This window comes from Cnephaeus nilssonii (genome assembly GCF_951640355.1).
Source record: "Cnephaeus nilssonii genome assembly, chromosome: 19".
NCBI classification, from domain to species: Eukaryota; Metazoa; Chordata; class Mammalia; order Chiroptera; family Vespertilionidae; genus Cnephaeus; species Cnephaeus nilssonii.
The window spans coordinates 16,487,365-16,510,070 of record NC_137090.1 but is presented as its reverse complement, the minus strand read 5'-3'; the positions used below and the strand labels follow the sequence as shown (position 1 = coordinate 16,510,070).

At 48.7% G+C, this 22,706-nt stretch overlaps 2 protein-coding genes across 7 annotated transcripts in view; one reads left to right on the top strand and one right to left on the bottom strand.

Moving 5' to 3' along the window:
* Positions 1–22,706, top strand: part of ARSG (arylsulfatase G) — an 88,254-nt gene that overhangs the window by 4,316 nt on the left and 61,232 nt on the right. The window lies entirely within an intron of this gene.
* Positions 206–20,827, bottom strand: SLC16A6 (solute carrier family 16 member 6). Its single transcript, XM_079799125.1, has 6 exons — positions 20,634–20,827; positions 10,898–11,136; positions 7,379–7,522; positions 5,495–5,623; positions 4,079–4,897; positions 206–2,408 (listed from the first exon to the last, which is right to left on the bottom strand). Exons 2-6 carry the CDS (start codon positions 11,127–11,129, stop codon positions 2,155–2,157), a joined length of 1,578 nt encoding a protein of 525 aa, XP_079655251.1. The 5' UTR covers positions 11,130–11,136; positions 20,634–20,827; the 3' UTR covers positions 206–2,154.

The following is a 22,706-nucleotide window of genomic DNA, read 5'->3' as shown; positions in this document are numbered from 1 at the left end:
GATATCATTTCATTCATGTATTTCATTCAAGAAATAAATTCAGCAAACACTTCTTGGAAGTGTTTGTGTGTCTGTAGTAGAGTTAAAAAAATTTTTCAGAAAAGTTGTTTTTATAGCTATAATTGGATCAAACAATGAATGCGGAGTCAATAAAAAACACACACGAATCAATCCCTTTAAATAAAAAAAGCTATATATTTATTACAAATCTAGAAGTACCAGAATGTCCCTCGTACAGAACAAATCAGCAATCCCGTTTTAATTTTCTTCCAAACATTGAAAACCTTGATTATTGACAAACTGGAATTGGCATACATTTTTTTTTTCCCATGCAGTTAACAGAATGGACCTAGAGCACGGAGCTCAGAAACCAGTTATAAATATTAAACCGTGTTTAACATTCAGAGTAAAAAGGGTTATAAAGTGCTGAAGTCACGTAAGTCTGCAACACCGTCACAAGCTCCGTGTCCTTCTCCAGCAGGGACCGGGCTGCTACATCCACCTTGTTTTCGGTGTGTCTTTTTCTGACGAACACTTTGTCATTTCCTGTCCCACCTCCCCCCCGAGATTTACAGATTGTCCTGTGCCTATGGCTGATCAAATTCTGTACAACATGTAGCAGGTGGTGCTGGACGATGCCACTTCCATTTCAGTGCAGAGAAATATTCAAGCTTTGTGTACCTGTCACCAAACGAGGCTTGTGATATTGTTTCCCCCTGAGTTGTCCTAAATCAACAGTGAAGATGCATGAGGATGGAGCAGCGAGCATGGCCCATCACCTGCAGAGTAAGATTCAGTACGTAGGAGCAATAACCCACCCGTTATCCTCACATTGACCTTCTTTACAGCCAATGGCTAAAAGGAGAAATACTATACATGTAGTGTAACTGCAAAAAAAACACAAAAAAACGAAACAAAATAACAATGATCAATGACCCTGAAAACTCTGGCAAATTAGAGCAGTCAGAGTTTAGATAAGACGGAAATCGCCACTGGTAACGCGTGATGGTCAAGTTAACGTCCCTGCCGCCCCGTGTGAAACACAGGCATGCTTCAGCAGTCCGATGGGTTTCTTTTTAAGTCAGAAATGCTTCAGCCATTCAGAGAGATAGAATTCTGATCCAAAGAGCATCCTCAAGTATTGTTAGGCGAGGAAACCTTATTTTAAAAGGCTAAGGCTGTTTGCTATTCGTTATTTCCCCCCTACAAATAGCACATGTTGCCGCCAGTCACATTGAAGAGGCATTACCTCGTAGCCTCCTGGAGTAACTTTACAGGAGACGTGGTATTTGTACTCTTTGAGGCATTTAAAGGATTGTCGAGGGAGGTGAAAGGGATGCTGATGTCCCAGGTGATATTTCTTGTGATGACTTTAATCATCCTGGAATAACTTAGTAATAAATAGTGGTTTCCATGAAAGATACTACAATCGCATGTTCCTGAATAAGAGCATCAGGAAATGCATGTTGAATGCTATTCTGTATATTCTGTGTGAAATACTTCTGGTAATGACTGGCCATAAAAAGACGTGGGAATCTTCACATTCATGATTTTCAAGTTTGTGTGTGTATCAAATTTCCATTTATTAGCCAAATGGTTGCTCTTAAAGTGTACTTCATTTCCATTGAATATTTAGGGAATTAAGAGGTTATACGTTTTTAATATAAACCTCAGTATTTTTCAGAGAGTGTTAAACCATTTGTTCATATTTCCGAAAATGAGAAATTTGAAAAGTTATTTAGGATTTTTTTTTTTGAATGGCCAATTTCATTTCAATGACCTGGGCTAGATACCGTTTTACAGTACAGCAGGTGAGATACGTGAGAGCGCTTACAACCACTTTGCCAATTTGCATCACTGTTTTAAACCTGGAGCGTGAACCACGGTGCTTCTGCGTGTCCCTGGGTCGCTCCGGGGTACAGCCAGGTTTCTGTACGGAAGAGTATTTGGTTGTGTCTGTTTTGGCTTAAAGAACAAGCAGACAGGAAAGCATAAAGAAAAGGATGCTGTTGGTGGTGCTCCTGGACCCATTCCCTGCAGAGTGTCGTTTTGAAAGCAGGCGGGATGGTTGGCTCCTCGACACCACGGTGCCCCCCAGACGCCGCCCCCCCCACCAGCCAGCAGGGTGGCTGATGTCGGACGAAAGCCTGTCTGTCATTCCGGCTCCGTCTTCATAGGAGTTTTATGCTCGTGCTTCCCAAGGTCCATTTCAAGGAAGTCTTCGGGGATGTCTTGTAAAGCTCTCCCCCGGTAGCTCTCCGCCTTCCCGTCGCCTGCGCGGTGGCGCCGCCGGCACAGGCCCTTCCCGCACGGCCTCACCAGCGCCAGGCACCCCGCGGCCACCGCCATCCCAGCGGCGCAGGAGTAGAAGGCTCTGCTGTACACCTTGCTGTGGTCCACCAGCAGCCCTGGGAGAGCATGCACACCGTTAGCATCGTGGCCACAAGCCCCTCCCCCAGCCCCACACGCAGACGCTTCTCTCTCTCTGCCTGCTGTTTTATCTTGTTTATCTAAAGAAAGTGTCCAAGGCAGGAATCTTTTCTAGACTTGGTGGGGGGAGGGAGGGAAGAAATAAAGCAGACAGACAGCGTATACTTATTAGCAGCCGAGGTAATGGTGTCGCTAAAATGTCTTCATGGGCTGCCAGACTGGCGTGGCTCCGTGGTTGAGCATCGACCTGTGAACCAGGAGGTCACGGTTCGATTCCGGTCAGGGCACATGCCCAGGTTGCGGGCTCGATCTCCAGTAGGGGGCGTGCAGGAGGCAGCCAGTCAATCAGTGATTCTCTCTCATCATTGATGTTTCTATTTCTCTCACCCGCTCCCTTCTTCTCTGAAATCAATAAAAACATATATTTTAAAATGTCTTCATGGGCTAATCTGTCCTAGAACATGGGACTGTTGGATGCATGCTTCTTCGGAAAGGGAATATTCTTAAGAGAGGAAAGAGCTCTATTTTTTTCACTTGGGCTCATGTCAGGTCTCTGTTCACATGGGGTAAGGTTTCCAGTCCCAACAACATTAAGGTCCTACTTCAGGTCTAAGGTCTGAAACACACCCGTGCCCTTCCCACAAGGAAGTGTGCGGTAGTGATCAGGGGCGGAATGGAGTGCTGCTCTGTGCTCAGGTCCCGACGCCCCTCCCAAGAAGGGAAGGTGGCTCACAGAGCTCATTACCCTCCGTCCTGCTGTCCCAGTCAGAGGGTAACGAGCTCATAATCCATGGCCCCTTCAGCATTTATACAGCACGATGGTGGGCAGGGCCTGGGCGGCTGGGGCTGCCGAGGGACCTGGTCACCAGTTTGCCATGGGACCATCGGCTCACCATCTTTGACCTTCCGTTTCCTCCAGTTTAAGTCCAGAGGGCTGCTCAGGTCCTCTCTAATTCTGCCAGCTCTCTAATTCTATGGAACTATGAGAATCAGTGGACTTTTAAATTAGACTCGAACAGGACGCTAGCACAATTAACAAGGGAATACTAAACTTTGTAGATTATATAATCCATAGGGCAGGGCCACTTTATGATATAACTAGAGGCCTGGTGCATGAAATTTGTGCATTCTCGGGGGGGGGGGGGCGGGGTGTGGATCCCTCAGCCTGGCCTGTGCCCTCTCGCAGTCCGGGAGCCCTTGGGGGATGTCCTCAGTCAGACATCCTTAGCGCTGCCACTGAGGCAGGAGAGGCTCCTGCCATCGCCACTGCGCTCGCCAGCTGTGAGCCCGGCTTCCGGTTGAGCAGTGCTCCCCCTGTGGGAGCACACTGACCGCCAGGGGGCAGCTTCAGCATTGAGCATCTGCCCCCTGGTGGTCAGTGCGTGTTATAGCAACCGGTCGTTCGGCCGTTTGGTCGATTTGCATATTAGCCTTCTCTTATATAGGATATGATCTCCATTGAGAGCCTATGAAGCTATCTCCAGTCTTCCTTAGGAATATTCCTGCCCTAAACAGTGTGTCATGTTGAACTAGTATGATTCAGGTCCAGAAAGGCGACAGATGTTCCATCTGTCCAACTCTACATGGAAAAGCAGAGGGGGAGGGGATAGCAGACAGGGGTTTGGATTTGGCGCTGTATTGACATTACCTGCCAGGGGCGGCCCAGCGAGCGCCGCTATGCTCTGAATGAAGACGTAGACTCCGGCGGCAGAAGACATCTTCTCAATGCCCACCACGTCCTCTTCCGCGAGCAGTGGGATGTGGGTGCCTGCCACGGTCCCGAGCATAAAACCGAAAAGTACGCTGCAGGACATCAAACCCCAGAATCCGGTCGCAAACGTGAAGGCAAACAGAGACACAGTCAGTAAGAGGACGAAGATGAGCTCGATGTAGACCTTACGGATGGGCTGGCTGTTGAGGATGAAACCAGCTCCAAGCCTCCCGAACACTTCGGCGATCGCCATTGTGGATAACAGCAGAGCAGCGCGGTCCTCGGCGATGCCCAGGCTGACGCCCAAGGGAATGATGTACAAGGAAGGGGCGAAGAACCCCAAAGTCGCAAAGAGACCGAACAGCGTGTAACAGATGAAGCTCTTCTCCTTCAAGACGGAGAAGTCCAGCAGGGGCCCTTTCTCGGCGCCGCGCGTGGGGCCGGGCTTCTCCAGCACCTGCTGCTCCACGTCGGCCTTCGGCTCCAGTCCCACGGCCGGGTGCCCAGGCACGTTTTTAGGCGAGGTAGTTAGTTCTACTCCTGAGTCAATGGAGTCTATCGAGGTGCGCGTCTTCTCGTTTTCAAGCATGTACTGTACTTCTTTCCCGTTTTCCTGTCCCGTTGTTTTCGGTGACCCTGGTCCCCTGATGAGAATGGGTCTCAGCAGCGCCCCGCAGAGGACGATGTTTAGCTGCAGCAGGCCCACGAGGAGGAGGCTGTATCTCCAGCCGATGCTCTCCTTCAGAGCTGTGAATGCTTGGGTGGGCGGGAGGGAAGAGAAAGAGAAGGTAAGGCCAGGCATCGACTCAAAAGACACGGGAGACGAACCCGAGCAGAAATAGGGATTTAGAGTTGGCTAAATTATTTATTTTGGAATGGATGTTTCAAGCCGTGTTGCTGAATACGTGCCACCTAGCTTCCTATTTGTGTAAATTCGAACTCGGATGGAAATGTTCGAATTCCTACCCAGCTGGTGTGGCTCGGTGGTTGAGCGTCGAACCAGGAGGTCACTGGTTCGATTCCCAGGTAGGGCACATGCCAGGGTTGTGGGCTCGACCCCCACTGTGGGCGTGCAGAGGCAGCTGATCAGTGATTCTCTCTCATCATTGCTGTTTCTCTCTCTCTCTCTCCCCCCGTCTCCCTTCCTCTCTGAAATCAGTACAAATACGTTTGCATTCCTCACATGAGGGTTAGGGAGGACAGACCCCAGGAGTGTGCTGGCGGAGAGAAGGAAGCACCCTTCCCGTAGGCACAGAGCCACAGCCGTCCAGCGGCCACCTGCGGGCCAGTGAGAGTGGCAGCAGAGCCGAGTGGCTTCCCCACATCGATACCCAGACCGTGGTGACCACCTACCTGGTGCAAAGGCAAACATAGCAAAACATTCTCCCGTAGAAGCCGCTGCGGTGACGATCGAGCGCCTTTTGTCAAAGTACTGGGACAGGATGGTGAGAGCGGGGAGGAAACTGAAGCAGTAGCCCAAACCTGTGCGAGTCAGAAAGCACGGTGAGAGCCACACACTGACCGGCGGCAGAAAGGTGCATCCCAGCCGAAACCGGTTTGGCTCAGTGGATAGAGCGTCGGCCTGCGGACTCAAGGGTCCCAGGTTCGATTCCGGTCAAGGGCATGTACCTTGGTTGCGGGCACATCCCCAGTAGGGGGTGTGCAAGAGGCAGCTGATCGATGTTTCTCTCTCATCGATGTTTCTAACTCTCTATCCCTCTCTCTTCCTCTCTGTAAAAAATCAATAAAATATATTTTTTTTAAAAAAGAAAGGTGCATCCCAAGGCCTTGGGGGTTATGTTTTAAATCGTACGTTCTGGGAGCCCAGTAATTCATTCTGGAAAAAGGTGTCGTGGGAAAGGATTTCATTAGAGGTCTGGAGACGCTGCGACAGTTGTTTTGGGATGCTTAGAGTATGAAAACTGTTTTCTGTTTGTTTTCCTGCTTTTTTCCCCAAATGTATATAATTCAAAGTGGTTATAATGTGTATTGAGTATGGTTTTTATATATAAGACTTCCATTAGAAAATAAGTTTTGAAATGTACAGAAATATCTAAAAATTTTAAAGTGTGCAAAGTTAGCTATATATGCATACATACATAATACAATATGCCATCTCTATCTATCCTACATAATAAAAGGCTAATATGCAAATTGTCCCCTCGACTGGGAGTTCTACCGGGAGTTCGACCAGGGGGTGGGCCCAGCCCGCCAACCACCGAGGCCCCTCCCCATTAGCTGGCCCTGTCCCCATTGACCCCCCCCCCCCACCTAGATCAGGGGCGGGGCCAGCCGGCCAACCTCCCACATCCCCTCCCCCCTGGCCAGCCTGGCCCAATCGGCCCTATCAGGATGGGTCTGCCAGACCCCACCCATGCACAAATTTGTGCACTGGGCCTCTAGTCCACATATTATATGTCTATAGAATATATATATGTCAGCAATGTATGGACTCCTTTTAAAGTGAAAAAGGTTTTCTCAGACTCCTAAGCATAAGCCTCCCCCTATAGCTCAGGATCCTCAGACCCTGATTTGGGAAATACTGGATAAAGAAATTAAAATCTTACTTTGTGAAAATGATGTCTTTGAGTGGCAAACTATAGGGTTTGGCAACAGTAGGTTTACAGTTGTGAGTACGCAAAATAGAGCTTATTCTTGTATTATTATCTATTTTTATTTTCCATATGAACAACTGTAAACCTACTTTTGCCCCACCCCTGTATCACTAAAGAGGTTCTCATTGGTAAACATCGAAAAATTAGATAAAAATTCTTGGGCATTGAGAATAGATTCTCAGATCCCCTGGAGTCCATACAGCCTGTTCCAAACCACTGATCTGGAACACTTTATTTTATTATTATTTTTAATCCTCACCCGAGGATATTTTTTCTTTGATTTTTAAAGGGAGTGGAAGAAAAAGGGAAAGACAGAGAGAAACATCGATGTGAGAGAAACACACATTGGTTGCCTCCTGCATGAGCCCTGACCAGGGCTCCCGGCCGGGGTGGAGCCTACAACCAAGATATGTGCCCTTGACCAGAATCGAACCCGGGACCCTTCGGTCCGCAGGCCGACGCTCTATCCACTGAGCCAGACCGGCTAGGGCTGGGACTCTTTTATTTTAAAGAGAAAGGGACGGAGGAAAAGAAATAACACTTTGGGTTTGAGTCCCTGCTTCCCTTCCTTGTCCTTCAAACCAAGTGTCTGGAAAACTTTCGAGCCCAGAGGAGCGCTTACCGGAGATGATGCCGATGGCGAGGTACATGTGGTACACCTCCTGGGAGAAGGAGGCCACCACCATCCCGGCGCTGACCAGCAGGCCTCCCGCCATCACCACCAGGCGGTGTCCGAAGCGATTGCTCAGGATAGTGGAGAGGGGGGCTGCGTGGAAAGAGCACAGTGTGACAGTTGGACTCCCAGCGTTCGCTTGAACACAATTCCTTCTGTAAAGTCTCGGACATGGGAAGACAGTTACACTGTATAACACAAAAGCTTCGGCTTTAATAAGGTTCCTTCTCATACGTCTTGAACAGGGAGCGACGATGTACCCTATATATTTTATGAAGTCGTTACATAAACCGATTCAGGAATTACCGTTGACCCTCGGAAAACATGGGTTTGAACTGGGCGGGTCCACTTATATTCGGATTTTTAAAAATAAATATAGTTGGCCCTCTATCCCGGGTTTTGCATCTGCAGATTCGAGTAACTGCAGGTGGTTAACAGTATTGTCAGTCTGCGGTTCGGAGCCCACGGATGTGGAGGGCTGACTGTATGCATTGATCTGCCCATTTTATGTCAGGGTCTTGAGCATCCATGGATTGGGGTATCTGTGGGTGTCCTGGAACCAATTCCCCACAAATACCCGGGATGACTGTTAAGTTTTGGGGGAGTCAAAACTTACACATTTGACTATTGAGGGGTCAGCGCTCTTAACCCCTGTATTGTTCAGGGGTCAACTGTATTTTAGTATTTGTTTAAAGTGGACAATATATTCTTTGATTTCCTTAAAGAGAAAGCCAGAGTGTCCTGGCCAGCGTGGCTCGGTTGGAGCGTCGTCCCGTGCACCAAAAGGTTTTGGGTTTGATTCCTGGTCAGGGCACATACCCAGTTTTCTGGCTCAATCCCCAGATGGGGTATGTATGGGAGGTAACTGGTCGATGTTTCCCTCTCACATCAATGTTTTTCTCTCTCTCCCTCTCCCTTCTTCTCACTCTTCTTTTTTTTTTTTTAAATATATTTTAAAATATATTGTTTTGTTTGTTTGTTTGTTTTTACAGAGAGGAAGGGAGAGAGACAGAGAGCCAGAAACATCGATGAGAGAGAAACATTGATCAGCTGCCTCCTGCACACCCACCACTGGGGATGTGCCTGCAACCAAGGTACATGCCCTTGACCGGAATCAAACCTGGGATCTTTCAGTCCGCAGGCTGATGCTCTATCCACTGAGCCAAACCGGTTTCGGCTCTTCTCACTCTTAAATCAATAAAAACATATACTCAAGTGAGGATTTAAAAAAACCACACACACTTTATTTTAAAAAAGAGAGAGAAAGCCAGAATAATAGTATAAAACTCTTTTCTATATTTTTAAATGAAAGATTTTGAGTTACCTTGAATGCCTATAAAATTAGATATGCATTAGATTTATGTTATTCTGTAATAAAAATGGGCTTTCCTATAATTGCTTGAATGACTTTATCTTCTATAGTCACTGCTTTGGACTTCTTAAAAAATATATTTTTATTGATTTCAGAGAGAGGGAGGGAGAGGGAGAGAGAGAAACATCAATGATGAGAGAGAATCATTGCTCAGCTGCCTCCTGCATGCCCCCCACTGGGGATGGAGCCCGCAACCTGGGCATGTACCCTGACTGGGAATCGAACCATGACCTCCTGGCTCAATCACTGAGCCTCGCTGGCCGGGCTTGACTTTTTTTTTTTTTTTTTAAAGTTCCATTTAGGGTCAAATTCCAGTTTACTTCCATTTGGTTCTTAGGAAAGTGATATGAAAATATGGTGGATTCTCAGTTATGCACACTAAACAGAGGATAGTGATGGGATAAATAATTCCAAGTGGCTGATGAATATCATTTACAAAGCTTCTATCTTTCTTCTTCATGTAGCCACATCTTCCTGGTGCAAAAGCAAACAGGTTTCCAATCTAAGCATGTTTTTGTGAGACCAGGACCAATAGGCCAAGTACTTTTTTAAATGCCTTAAAAAAAATATATATATATATATTTTTTTTTTTTAATGATTTTGAGAGAGAGAGAGAGAGAGGAAGGGAGAGGGAAAGAGAGAGAAACATTGATGTGAGAGCAGAACACCGATCGGCTGCCTCCTGCACACCACCCCCTTCTGGGAATTGAGCCTGTAACCCGGGCATGTATCCTGAGTAGGAATCAAACCAACAACCGTTATATGCACGGGATGGCACTCAGCCAATCGAGCCACACTGGCCAAATACTTTCTCTTTTTTTTTTAAATCCTCACCTGAGGATATTTTTTTCCATTGATTTTTAGAGAGATTGGAAAGGAGGGGTGAATTGGGGAGAGAAAGAAAGAGAAACATTGCTGTAAGAGATACATATTGATTGGTTGCCTCCCACACATGCATCAAACAGGACCGGGGATCGAACCTGCAATCCAAGTATGTGCTCTTTTTATTTTTTTTTAAATATATTTTATTGATTTTTTACAGAGAGGAAGGGAGAGGGATAGAGAGTTAGAAACATCGATGAGAGAGAAACATTGATCAGCTGCCTCTTGCACACCCCCTACTGGGGATGTGCCCGCAACCAAGGTACATGCCCTTGACCGGAATCGAACCTGGGACCCTTCAGTCCGCAGGCTGAGACTCTATCCACTGAGCCAAACCGGTTAGGGCAAGTATGTACTTTTGATAGGGAATTGAACCCAAGACCCTTTGGTATACAGGGTGATGCTCTAACCACTGAGCAACACCCACTAGGATCCAAGTAATTTTGATCTGCTGCTTTTTAAAAACAATTGCATCGCCATAGCCGGTTTGGCTCAGTGGACAGAATGTTGGCCCCAGGACCATAGGGTCCTGAGTTCGATTCTGATCAAGGGCACGTACCTCAGTTGTAGGCTCCTCCCCGGCTCGGGGCCTGATTGGGGCTCGTGCAGGAGGCAACCAATCAATGTATTTCTCTCACATAGATGTTTCTCTCTGTCTTTCCCTCTTTCTTCCACTCTCCCTAAAAAAATCAATGGAAAAAATACCCTCGGGTGAGGATTAACACACAAAAAATAAAAATAAAATAAAGCACAGGGTTCCGGATTGTGGGCTCGAACCCCCCAGTAGGGGGCGTGCAGGAGGCATCCGATCAATGATTCTCATCATTGATGTTTCTATCTCTCTCTCCCTCTCCCTTCCTCTCTGAAATCAATAAAAAAATATAAACAAACCAACAAAAACAGTTGCATCACCCGTAGAACTGGAGGTGACTGCTGTCCTCAAAGTAATCAACAGCAGCCTAAGAATCTGGTCACAATAGGTGTCTAATACATGTGTGTTAAATTGAAGTCAGTCAAGGTTGAGAAGTAAGGCTTTTTTTTCCCCCCCTCCAGCTCCTCTTTCTCTGGCCATTCTCAACTTCCTGAAAACTGTATTACTTGAGGCTAGAAAGTGCCAAGAGGTCATGGAGAAAATGCATCACAACCATAATGTGTACCATTCTGTAGTTAGGCAACTTAAAATTAATAGTGTTGAAGGTGAAAGACGTACTCACCTGTAAATGTTAAGAAAAACACACATATTGATATGATCCATGAGATCTTGCTATTAGATTCCTCAAAACTGTCCATTAAGTCATTAAAGAAGACGCCAAATGACTTGATGACGCCGTAAGTAAAGACTTCAACGAAGAAGAAAGACACAGCTACTGCCCAGCCCCACCCTCCGTCAGGCACTTGAGTATAAACATTGGCTCCGGAACAAAGCTGTGATTTCTTCTCGGTCATTCTTAATCTGAAATAAAAAGTTTCAAAAAGTCAGAACCATAATAGCACGAGGGTTGATGATTCGAATGCTCTTTAGCAAACATAACAGATAAGAACTATTGATCACATTTCTTAGGTTGATGAATATTTAAATCATGTGCAGTTAGTATAAAGTCTTTGGATAATAAGAGATCTAATGGAGCCCCCAAAGAATCTAGAGGTAAGATTTCCAAGCTATGGCAATTAAATGGGAAAAACAAACTAACATAAAGCATCAGGGAAGATATTTACTAGTAGAGGCAGCGTGAAGGACAGAGAATGGCCAAAAGACCAAGCCTCAGTGGTGACCTTGAACTTGAAGACAAGTTAGGTAAAGGAAGAGTGAAGTGAGCAAAGGGAATGTTGATCAGAAACGAAACCTAGATTGATCGAGGATTTAAAATGGCGGCAGAGTAAGTGGATGCTGCACAGACTTTCTCTCAGAAACAAACTGGAACTACAACTAAAATACAGAAAAACTTCCTGAATTATCAACAGAAGACTCACAGGAGAACCCTGATACCCGAGGACCAAAAGTGGAGACTGCATAGAGACTGGTCGGAGGTGTGAAAGGGCTGGCCGGGCGTCCACAGACAGCAACTGAAGGTCTGGAGAGATATCTCAGCTGTGGGGGATTGCCACTGAGAACTCTGGGATCTAATCCCCAAGCTGCCTCTCCCTCGCCCGCCCCCCCCCGACCCCCACCGCCCCAGCAGAGAGCACCAGAACTGAGAAGGGTACCTACATAACATCTGGCTGTGAAAAGCAGCGGTGTTGCTGTCTGCCAGGGAGCGACACCTAGAAATTCAGGCACTCTCTTAAAGGGCCATTCAGGCACTCTCTTAAAGGGCCAATGCACAAAATCCTTGTGCTCTGGCAAAGGGAGGGCAGAGTGGACTGGAGCTGTGGGAGCAGAAGCCAGGATTGGGGACTTGGGGGTTAGAGCTCAGAAGGCAGACACCTCCAGTCTCCTATGCTGAGTCATTCCCTCACTCAGCGGAGGAAATCTTTCCCACACAGACATTTGCCTTGCCTGGGGGTGGGGTGGGGAGGGAAGACAGTTGACCCACCCTATTGGAAAGCATCCTGCCCTGAGGTCACTTCAGAGACTAAAAATCACAATTAGCCTTCAGGCAGAAGCAACTGCCCCACTCTTTTAAAAAAAAAAACTCGCCACACCTGAGTACGATTGCCTGGGGCCATTCAAGTCAGAATCCTATCAGTCTATAGGCAGAGGTGGTCTCTGGAGACTTTGAGTCTTTGCCTGATCTAATTAATTAGAAATAGTGTTTGACACTCCTGCATTAGAGATTGAGAGGCATAGAGGATCTACCTAATACATAGTCACAAACCCAGACAGCCAAAATGAGGAGACAAAGAAACAACCCCCAAATGAAAGAACAAGAAAATTATCCAGAAGGAGATAAATGAAACAGAGTTCAGAGTAATGATGGTAAAGCTGCTAAACAGCATGAAAAAGATATAGTAACTATGAAAAAAGAACAGTCTGAGATAAAGAATGACATAACACAAATAAAGAACACATTGGAAAGAATACACAGCAGACTAAGGGAAGCTGAGGATTGAATCAGTGAATTAGAAGACAGGGTTGAAAAAAATCAATCAGAGAACCAAAAAGAAAAAACAGGAGGACAGCTAAGGAAGATGTGGGACAACGTGAAATGTAACAATATTAGAATAGCAGGTGTTCTGGAAGAGGCAGAAAGGGAGAAAGAGATAGAGAACGTGTTTGAAGAAATAATAGCAGAAAACTTCCCTAACCTGGTAAAGGAAAAAGTCACATAAGTTCAGGAGGCACAGAGAACCCTAAGCAAGAAGAACCCAAACAGACCCACACCCAGATTCATTATAATTAAAAAGCCAAAAATTAAATGCCAAATCTTAAAGGCAGCAAGAGAAAAGCAAACTGTTACCTACAAAGGAGCTCCCATAAGGCTGACACCAGATTTTTCATCAGAAACTCTACAGGCCAGAAGGCAATGGCATGAAGTACTCAAGGTAATGGAAAGCAAGGATCTGAGACCAAGATTACCATATCCAGCAAGGCTGTCATTCAAAATAAACAGTCAAATAAAGAGCTTCCCAGACAAAAAAAAAGGCTAAAGGAGTACATCACCACCATTATAAGAAACGCTAAAGGGACTGCCATAATGAAAAGAAGAAACAGAAAGAGAAACCTAGGCATACAGAATTAAAATGGCAATAAATAAGTACCTATCAATAATAACCCTAAATGTAAATGGGTTAAATGCTCTAATCAAAAGGCCTAGGGTAGCTGAACGGATACAAAAATATGACCCAACTATAATGCTGTCTACAAGAGACCCACCTCAAAACAAAGACACACACAGAGTGAAGGAATGGAAAAAATTTTTTCCATCAAATGGAAAAAATAAAAAAAGCTGGAGTAGCAATATTCATATCTGACAAAATAGACTTGAAAACGAAGGCCATCACAAGAGACGACAAAGGTCACTACATAATACTAAAGGGATTGACCCAACAAGAGGATATAACCCTGGAAAACATATATGCACCCAACATAGGAGCTCCTAAATATGTTTAAAAAAAAAACTCTTCTGGAGGACTTGAAGGGAGAGATCTACAACCATACAGTCATAGTAGGGGACTTTTAACACCCCTAGTGCGGTGGCAGGAACATAGCGATCAGAATAGTAAAGGAAAGAAATGAAACCTAGAAAACAGCAGGCTGAGGCAAACACGGACAGCGCCTCTGCCACCTTCCACGGGTGGAGTGCCGGAGACACCCTGTGCGCCTGTGCTTGATGCCTCTGGCCAGATTGTCCAGCCACCTCTCCTTGATCCCATGTCCTGCTCAGCCAGCCGCTTCAGGATTATGATCGGTTTCCCACGCGGAAACCAAATTGGCAAGTTGTCTCCTGGGAGTTTGGCATGAGTAAGTTACCCAAGTTGCTCAGCACTTGGCACACTAGCACCTGAATTTCCATGCACGCCACAAATGCGACTCTAGAATATAGTGACCAGCCCGGCTGGTGTGGCTCAGTGGTTGAGCGTTGACCCACGAACCAAGAGGTCACTGTTTGATTCTCGGTCAGGGCTCATGCCCGGGTTGCAGGCTCAGTCCCCAGGAGGGGGCGTGCAGGAGGCAGCTGATCAGTGATTCTCTCTCATCATTGATGTTTCTCTCTATCCCTGTCCCTAAAAATCAGTGAAAACATAGACTATAGTGACCAAAAAAGACACTGCCAACTTGTAGGACCTGGGCAGCCAGTTAACTTAATCCTAAGTTGCCGAAACCGGTTTGGCTCAGTGGATAGAGCGTCGGCCTGCGGACTCAAGGGTCCCAGGTTCGATTCCGGTCAAGGGCATGTACCTTGGTTGCGGGCACATCCCCAGTGGGGGGTGTGCAGGAGGCAGCTGATCGATGTTTCTCTCTCATCGATGTTTCTAACTCTCTATCCCTCTCTCTTCCTCTCTGTAAAAAATCAATAAAATATATTTAAAAAAAAAGATAACTTAATCCTAAGTTATCCCTGATTTTGCAGCTTTCCATTTAAACCGCAATGAACGTCAGACCTTACCTTAACACCATAAGGGAAGCACTGTACTTAACATTGGAGGGGGAAGTTCAAGTCTTCTGATTTGGGCTGTTGCACATGACCACTGGTTTTCAGGCTCTGCAGTTGCGTGTACTTTGAAACAGTGATGCATGGTTTGAGCCCAGCTAAAAATTAGTATCTATTATAGTGAGTTCATGGTTTTAAGTTCTTAATGCTAACCCACCTTGAGTTTAAGGAGTCTCTTCAATTACACAGTGAATTTTTAGGGTGTGTGGATCCTTTCCGTGGCTGCTGTGTTAAGTACTAAGGCAAGTTTTATTGGTAAATGAAGAGTAACTGAAAAAGAACAGGACACAACCTCCTCTATCCAGTAGACGTGCCAATTTCTGGTGCTAGAATCTCATATTCTGAGTTTATTCTGTAAATGTTAAAAAGCAGCAAATCTGCCCTAACCGGTTTGGCTCAGTGGATAGAGCGTCGGCCTGTGGACTGAAGGGTCCCAGGTTCGATTCCGGTCAAGGGCATGTACCTTGGTTGCGGGCACATCCTCAGTGGGGGGTGTGCAGGAGGCATCCGATCAATGATTCTCTCTCATTGATGTTTCTAAATCTCTACCCCTCTCCCTTCCTCTCTGTAAAAATCAATAAAATATATATTTTTAAAAAGGCAGCAAATCTGACCCAAATTCATGGTTCACCCTATTGGACATCACTGTCCCACAGTAGCCTACGACTTTGAAAGCGCTAGATGCCCACTTTTTGCCCTATTGCTCTTAAGTATTTGGTTGCATAAACAGGGCGTAAGAGGCTTTAAGAAGCTTTAAGCTCCCTGCAGCAAAGGCCTTTGCGTTTCCACGGGTGTTAATGTGTCGTTCCCGAGAGCAGCTGGGAAGGTGGGAAGGGCAGTTAAACAGCTAGAGGTGTATTGTAGGCTGCGAGCTACAGAGCAGTTGTCATTACCATATCCCATCCTGGAAAGCAACTGGTTTAAGATGGGAGCCCTGACCTGAGCCCTCCAGCAAATGAGGTTTTCACAACACCCCTCCCTCATTAGACGTTTCAATCCACTCCCAAGATGAGGCCACTGGAGCAGGAAAGAACCTCCCTGCCCCCACCCCTCACCCCGCAGTGTTCACTCTAGAATAGTGTTGGTCCCTAGGGAGGGGGGCAGGTGGCCGGCTACAGTGCAGGTCCTCAGCCCTCACCCCTTGCACTTCGCCCCCCTCCCAGGCCACCACTCCTTTACTGGTCTCTTACTGGTTCCTCGTGTCTGGTACGATTGAGCTTTCTGAAACGCTGCATTGGTTTGACTTCTTTTTTTTTTCTCTCTCAGACTTTTGCGTGGCTTTCCTCGTTCTGAGCCATCAAATCCACCCTTTAGCCTGCCTTTCCGTGTCCTTCAGGATCGAATCCCGACCTATCTTTGAAGCCTTATTTTTGTTCTAAAACTTGACCCGCCTGCCATGGCCCAAATGGACTCCTCCTTGCCCTCCAGGCTCTAACCACCGGGCCTGTGGCCACGCCCTTTCCCCAGGCTGCGTGCCCTCTGCATCTGGCACCTTTAAGACCCGGTGCCATCAAAACCCATCTTCCGTGATGCTCCCGCTGACTGACTCAACCTAAGGGGCTTTCTCCACATGACAGGCATCATTGAATACTTTAATGAGTCTATCTTATTTGACAAATTTAATGTTAAGCTCATAAAAAACAACATCTGGGTTCTATATCTCTTCATATGTCCCGCCCTCCCCGATTCCCAAGTACCTTGCCCATAACTTTTATTTATTTTTCAAAAAAGTGCCTACTAGTGCCAGGCCCAAGGCTAGGCCTCGGCAATACTGTAGTGAAAAGACAGAGAGATGGTCTCTGCTCCGAGACTTACATGTTTGTTGATCATGATAAGGAACCTGCAGATTAAAATGCATGTTTACAACCTCCTTGCAGAGGTCAGCACACTCGGACAGGCAGAACTGTTCAAGGCCCCTAGGAGGGTGCACGTAAGATCTTAGAGTCTTAACAGAGGGCTCAGGACCAACCTGGACATAAATATATTGGGGTGAAAAACACACATATTGGAATAAAATTGATGAGGGCCCAAAGAGGCAAACGGACTCTCTCTTTGGCCTAAAATGACTGCGGGATGAAGACAGATCTTTTTAGACGATGCGGACTACCCTGCACTTTCTGTACAAGGATAGGTTGCCCCATCCTCGGAAGGCCCTGCGTCAGGCCAGCGTTTCAGTCCTGGCGGTGAGCGCACCCCTCTTCCTTTGCCTGTCGCAACCAGTGGTTTGCCTGTGCACAATCGGTGGGATTAGGATCAACCTGTAGCCCCAGAGTGGAGTTGGAATTACAGAATGTGAAGGCTGAAAGGGCGTATGGACCTCATCTTGTCCATCTCCTCCTTGCACAAGGCAGCTCATTTTGCAAAACGGGAAAACTAAGCCCCAGGGAGGTGGAGAGACTTGACCCAGATGGTCCAGAATCAGATCTCCTGCCTCCTGGGCCCTGTGGGATCAGCCCCAGGGATAGCATTTTAAGGGCCAGGGAGGGGGTTGTTTTATATAGACATTGTAAGGAAACTTATATTTTCTTAAAAAAAAAAAAAAAAAAAAAAAAAGCTCCCCTGACTTCTGTGGGCAGAGAGAGGTCTGTGACCGGATTCACCAGGTCACTGTGTGACCTTGCCAAAGTCACCCCGCCTCTCTGGGCCTGAGCTCCTCATTTGTCAAGTCTTTAGTCAGAGGTCTTCTGGAGAATCTTCAGGGCTCACTGAGTTTTACAACTCACCCGATCCCTCCGGCCAAAGCTGGGGGCCCAGGGACACCAGGGAGCTGGGAAGAAGGGGCACATGCTCGGTGGCTCTTGGAAGGGTGGGTGAAACGCAGCTGGACCTGGGTGAGAGCAGGGCAGCTGGCTAGAAGGCAGCCTTTTGGCTGCTGTGTTTTCGGAGCGCCTTCAGGGGGCCCGATTCCTTTGTTGGTCAAAGCTTTGCTTTAATCTGTGCTCCTCTCCGGAAGCTACGTGCACAGGTGACTTTCACCTGCACGCCTAGGTTTTTGGAGGACAGGAACCTTGTTATCACAAGGGTACCACAAAGGAAAGATGCCCCCCTCCCCACCCCCATCCCGGAACTGAGCCCTACTTTCTGGTTTATGACTTCCTCATTCTAAAGCATGCTATGTCTGCAGAATTTAGCTCTGATGGTAAGACCACAGCATAGATGATAACAGAAGAATAACATATGTTTTGTACAGGGCAGGCGCCTACAGGGTAGTCAGCAGCTCTTTTCAGACCAAGTGCCTGGCAGCATGTTTGGTACACAGTAGGTGCTCAGCCAAAGTTTACCAAACAAATGGTGAGTCTTGGGGTGCTCCTGAGCCATGCACTGCTCTGTCCTCAGGAAACCGAGCCGTCGGGTGAGGAAGTCCCTGCTTGCAGAATAAAGGCTTCCCTGGACCTGCCTCCTCTCCTTGCATCATTCATTCAGCAAACTCAGCCTCGACAGAGCGCGGAACTAAGGCCCGACTTTGGAACTCACTCACTTAGAAGCCTCTACAGATTCTTCCAGAACAGGGAAATATCTGTCCGTTTCGGTCTTATGTGGAGCTATCTGATGAGAAGGGATGTTAGTTTACTGTGTGGGGATCTAACCTGTAAGGCAAGTTGAGTGACTCTGTGGTTTGGGGCGAATCGTTTTGCTCCTGGAAGGCCAGTGTCATCCACAGGTTAAGTGCAGATGAACTAGATCTCGATGACCTCAGACCTCCTCCTGCCCTGCAAACCTATCATTCTAAGGTAGCCTTGGGCCCTGGCTTGCTCTAAGCTACCCTTTCATTTTTTCCAACCCCTGTGGAGTGCTTTGGGCTTGTCTTTTTTGAGGCCCGTGGGCATTATTTGCGAAGTTGTATCTCTTGGTCTCTAATTTCCATGATCTCTGAAAGCAGGGGTTAGACATGGCAATCCGAGGGTCTCTTCAACCGTAAAGCTATAATTAAAACTATGATTCCGCGCACACACCGGTTCCTGGCTACCGCCTTGTCTCCACCCTAATGCTCCTCCAAAGGAAGGCTAACAAAACACGCTGGGCAGTTTGGAGTATCTCCTACGACCGCTGGGTTGTCTTAACCTTAAATAAATGGGTACTCTGCCAAGGCTTGTTCAGCTGCTAAGCCTGGGGATTTCACTGTGACTTGATGAGAAAAGACTTGACCTGGGGGCATGAAGAATGCAAAATATCGGATTATGATAGACCATCAGGGTGTGAGGCTAGGGCCAGCTCAGAGTCAAGTTCAAAATGCAAGCTTTGGCTGGAAATGGTGGTGGCAGCTGGGATAAGCAAAGCCTGGGCAATGCATCACCAAACCTCCATTCTTCCTAAAGGTGTGGCCTGGAGAACAGCTTTCGACAAGCTGTTTCCGTCCCCAGTTGTCACAATCATTCTGTATTTAGGTAAAGTTCATTCTCTATTAAAAAAAAAAAAAATCCCAAAGCTAACCTGTAGGGCTGCCTCAGCAGCGTTGAATCACCGGATACAACCGATTCATGATGTTGAAACCCAAGCCCCTAATTTAAGTGTCCTCCTCAGGAGTTCCATTGAGGAAAAGTCCTTCTGGGAAACCACAGAAGGAGAGCTTGGGGCTCGTGGTGCTCATTAAGACGGAGGGAGCGGTTCCCCTGGCTGCACTGTTTATTTCCACACTGTAACCCTCCACCTTGCCTACCCTTCCCTTAGTCACGAGAAGAGGTATTTCTGTACCCACCAGGCAGGACGCACTTACTGTTGACCCCCAAAATGCCACATCATGGTGCTTGGGACGTGGGGAGATGCATCGCTTAGGGATTTCAGCATAAGCACTTGGTATTTTTTTTTTTTTTTTTTGCAAACAAATCACTCATTTTATTATGGTTTTCAAAACAGTAAGATTCCCGAGAAATGTCCTTCTCCAGGACAGGAACCATCTCTTTCGAGCAAGGGCTGGCACGGAGCGCCTAGCAGTGCAATCACAACTAGCTTCCTGCTTGACAAGTTGCAATCGCTCTCTTCCGCAGTTGGCTCTTGGGGAGGTTTTTCTACCACTCCCGTGCTCGGTGACATTTTATATGCCACCTCACAAACTTCCACCACCTGACTCCGGGGGTTGGTGGGAGTTTAGTGTTGGTTTTGTTTGTTTGCATGTTGCTGCTGTTTTTTAATTTAAAAAAAGAAGCAGAAAACGAGAAGGAAATAACCCGTTTCCTCTGTAAAATCAGCCTCCCTCGCTACAGCTCAGCCTCAGGGGCGCTTTCCTGCGGGTTGGCAGCTCAGGGAACCTGGGAAGTTGAGCGGAGCGGGCTCCAGCCGCTGAGGACCTGTGCTCTGCGGGGAACTGCCTGCCTCCCCCCCCAGGGGGTCCCGCTGGCGCCCCGGTAGTGAGCTTTGGGTGGGAGAGACATGGAACCCCACTTTCCCTCGCGCTGCCTCAGCGGCCGCCCTGCGTGCGTGCGCGAGCCCAGGGAAGGTACCTCTGACATATGGCACTTGGGGCGCACAGGCAGCTTCCTGCGGGAAATCCATGCAGAGGCTGAGCCCGGCGCCCCCAATTGCCCCGCGGTCTGGAGCCCCTAGAGCGGGGCTAGGCGCACTCAGTGTCAGCCAGGCTTGCCTTTAGATATTTTCCGGACCCAACTGCATCAGGCCATGATCATTCAACTCTCAGCTGCCCACACTGGCGAGAGCGCTTCATCCCGGTGGCCCTGAGCATTCCTAAGTGTCAGAGAATATTTTCTCGCAATAACCTCTCCAAAATGTGAAGATGGTAAGCGCTCTCTCCTCCGCCTCCCACCACCCACCCAGCAAAAAAAAAAGCGCCTAACACATTGAAATAATAACCCACACCCCATAATCAAAGTTTGAAACATGTGAAATAATAAAACCAACTCACCAAGTTAGAAGGGCAGAGAATAAACCCCAAAGGCTCCCACTAAGGCGCAGGCTTGGCCTCCCCTCCTTATAAGCCGCTGGGTAACATGAGAAAGGTTTAACTCCTTAGGGCGTGGGCCCGAGCCTATCGCAAGTTGGTTCAGAGGAGTGTCCCCAGGACCCGCCCGCAGCGCCCCGCCCCTGCCCCCACATACTCCCGCGCCTGGGGCACCCCGGCGGCACCCTCTCCCCTCCCCCCACCCGCCAGCGCCCGGGTGGTGCGTGCTGCTGCCCAACCCCTGTCCCCGCGTCTGTCTCTGCCTCTCTCTGATCCTATACCGGCTGCAGCCGGTCTCCGCCGGCCTCGGGGGCGCGCCGCCGCCGACCATGTGCTGCGAGCGCCGCGGAGGAGGGGGCCTGCCTGGAGCGCGCGCGCCGGCCCACGTGTACCCGGCCCGCACCGGGCGCGCGCCCGCCCTGAGCCAAGCCGGGGGTCACGGAAGGTAACGGCGTCGCTGTCCCGCGCGGGCCCGCTCCCGCCGGCACCGCCGGGGTCGTGGGCGCGCCGCCCGAACCGGGCGCGGCTTTGCACGCCTGGCCCCATCGGACCCCGGCACTGCGCCGCACTGCTAGCGGGGAGAGTGGACTTGTTTGGGGACGCCTGCACCCTTTCTGCCAGCACTTCCTGGCCGTCGTCCTTGTCGCGGCCCCTCTGCACGCCCAGTACGGCCCGTGTCCTGAGCATTTGGGGGGTGGGGGATGAGGGGCGCTGGGGACGGTCCCAGGCGGCGCTGGCGGCGCTAGCGGTTCCGCGGGCAGAACAGGTTCTTTCCAGTTTGAGTGTGAGCTGCACGCGCGCGGCACCGCGGTCCCCAAGTTCCTCCTCCAGGGCCAACTTCCCCCAATTTCGTCAACTGTGCACCCCACAGTCCCCGTTCCGGGAGGGAGGGAAGGAGTGCCGCAGTGGTCCCGGCTGCTAAGGGTGACCTGGTTTCCCCCCTTTTCTGCAGCAGCAGCACCAGCAGCAGCATCCGCGCTGAGCGAAGGGACGTGAGCCGCCGGGCTGAGTCAGCGTCCCCGGCCGGGGGCGCACGCGGACCGTTCGTTCTCTCCGGCGTGAGCCACACAGGTGCACGGCCGTCTGGCCCGCGGGGCGCCTGGTGTAGCCTTAGGGAGTAATACGTGCCCCTCCATCCGGAACTTCCCGACCCCAAGAGCTCCGTGAACTCAGCAGATATGCATGGGGAACCTCAGTTAAGAGCAGCCCTGGGAACAAAGCAGCGGGGGATCCCAGGCGTTCCAGAGCCCGCGGGGACGCAGACTGTGCGTCCTGTGCCCACCTCGGGTCGCCAGGCCCCATCTGGCACCTGCTCCGAGGCAAAGGCTTTTTTCTCCGCGTTCCCCTGCCTACTTGGTACGGGCTGCTCTCTTCCTTGGGGTTCGGATAATGTGATCCTGATGTCAAACTCGAGAGACCCTATGTCTCTGAATGCGTGCACGTTGGGTCGCCACCAGGAGGAATGGGCGATGTGAATTTTTATTAAAACCGCTCTTTGCTCGCTGCCTGATTAGCCTCATGATTTGGGGGTAGCGTGCACTGGGCCCAATGCCTTTCTGTGCTGTTACTGAGCTCCGGCGTGGGTTAAGGGGGGCCGGTGTGCTGGCGTAGAGTGCTCTGTGAGGGCCAGTGCTTCGCAGCCAGGGGCCACCCATCAGCTTTGCAGCCTTGTGGGAGTGACTAAACTTTTTAGAGCGCCAACGTCCAGATCTGTAAAATGGGGACAATGGCGACAGCTCCCAGAATGGAAAGGTTTAATTTTTGATGCCTGTGAAGTTCAGATCGAAGTGACTGGTATATGGCTAGCCCTCAGCACCAATGAGTTCTTACTGATTTATTATTTATGGCTTACCAAGTCCAATAACTGACTCCTCTCACCCACGCTGCAAGGGATACTTTTTCCAGTTGTTTTGTGAAGAATCCACACATGGCGACATGTGGCACCCGATTGTAATCACTAAAATGACTTCTACTCTCTCTAAACATCAATGAAAAAATATCCTCGGGTAAAGATGAACAGCAACAACAAAAAGTTAG

Excerpts from the sequence above, each read along its gene's own strand:
- SLC16A6 (XM_079799125.1), bottom strand. The coding sequence starts at position 11,129 with ATGACCGAGAAGAAATCACAGCTTTGTTCCGGAGCCAATGTTTATACT. Across the intron at positions 7,523-10,897 it reads GTTTTTCTTAACATTTACAG|CCCCCCTCTCCACTATCCTG; the intron begins GTGAGTACGTCT and ends CTTTCCACGCAG. Across the intron at positions 2,409-4,078 it reads CGCTGGGCCGCCCCTGGCAG|GGCTGCTGGTGGACCACAGC; the intron begins GTAATGTCAATA and ends ATGCTCTCCCAG.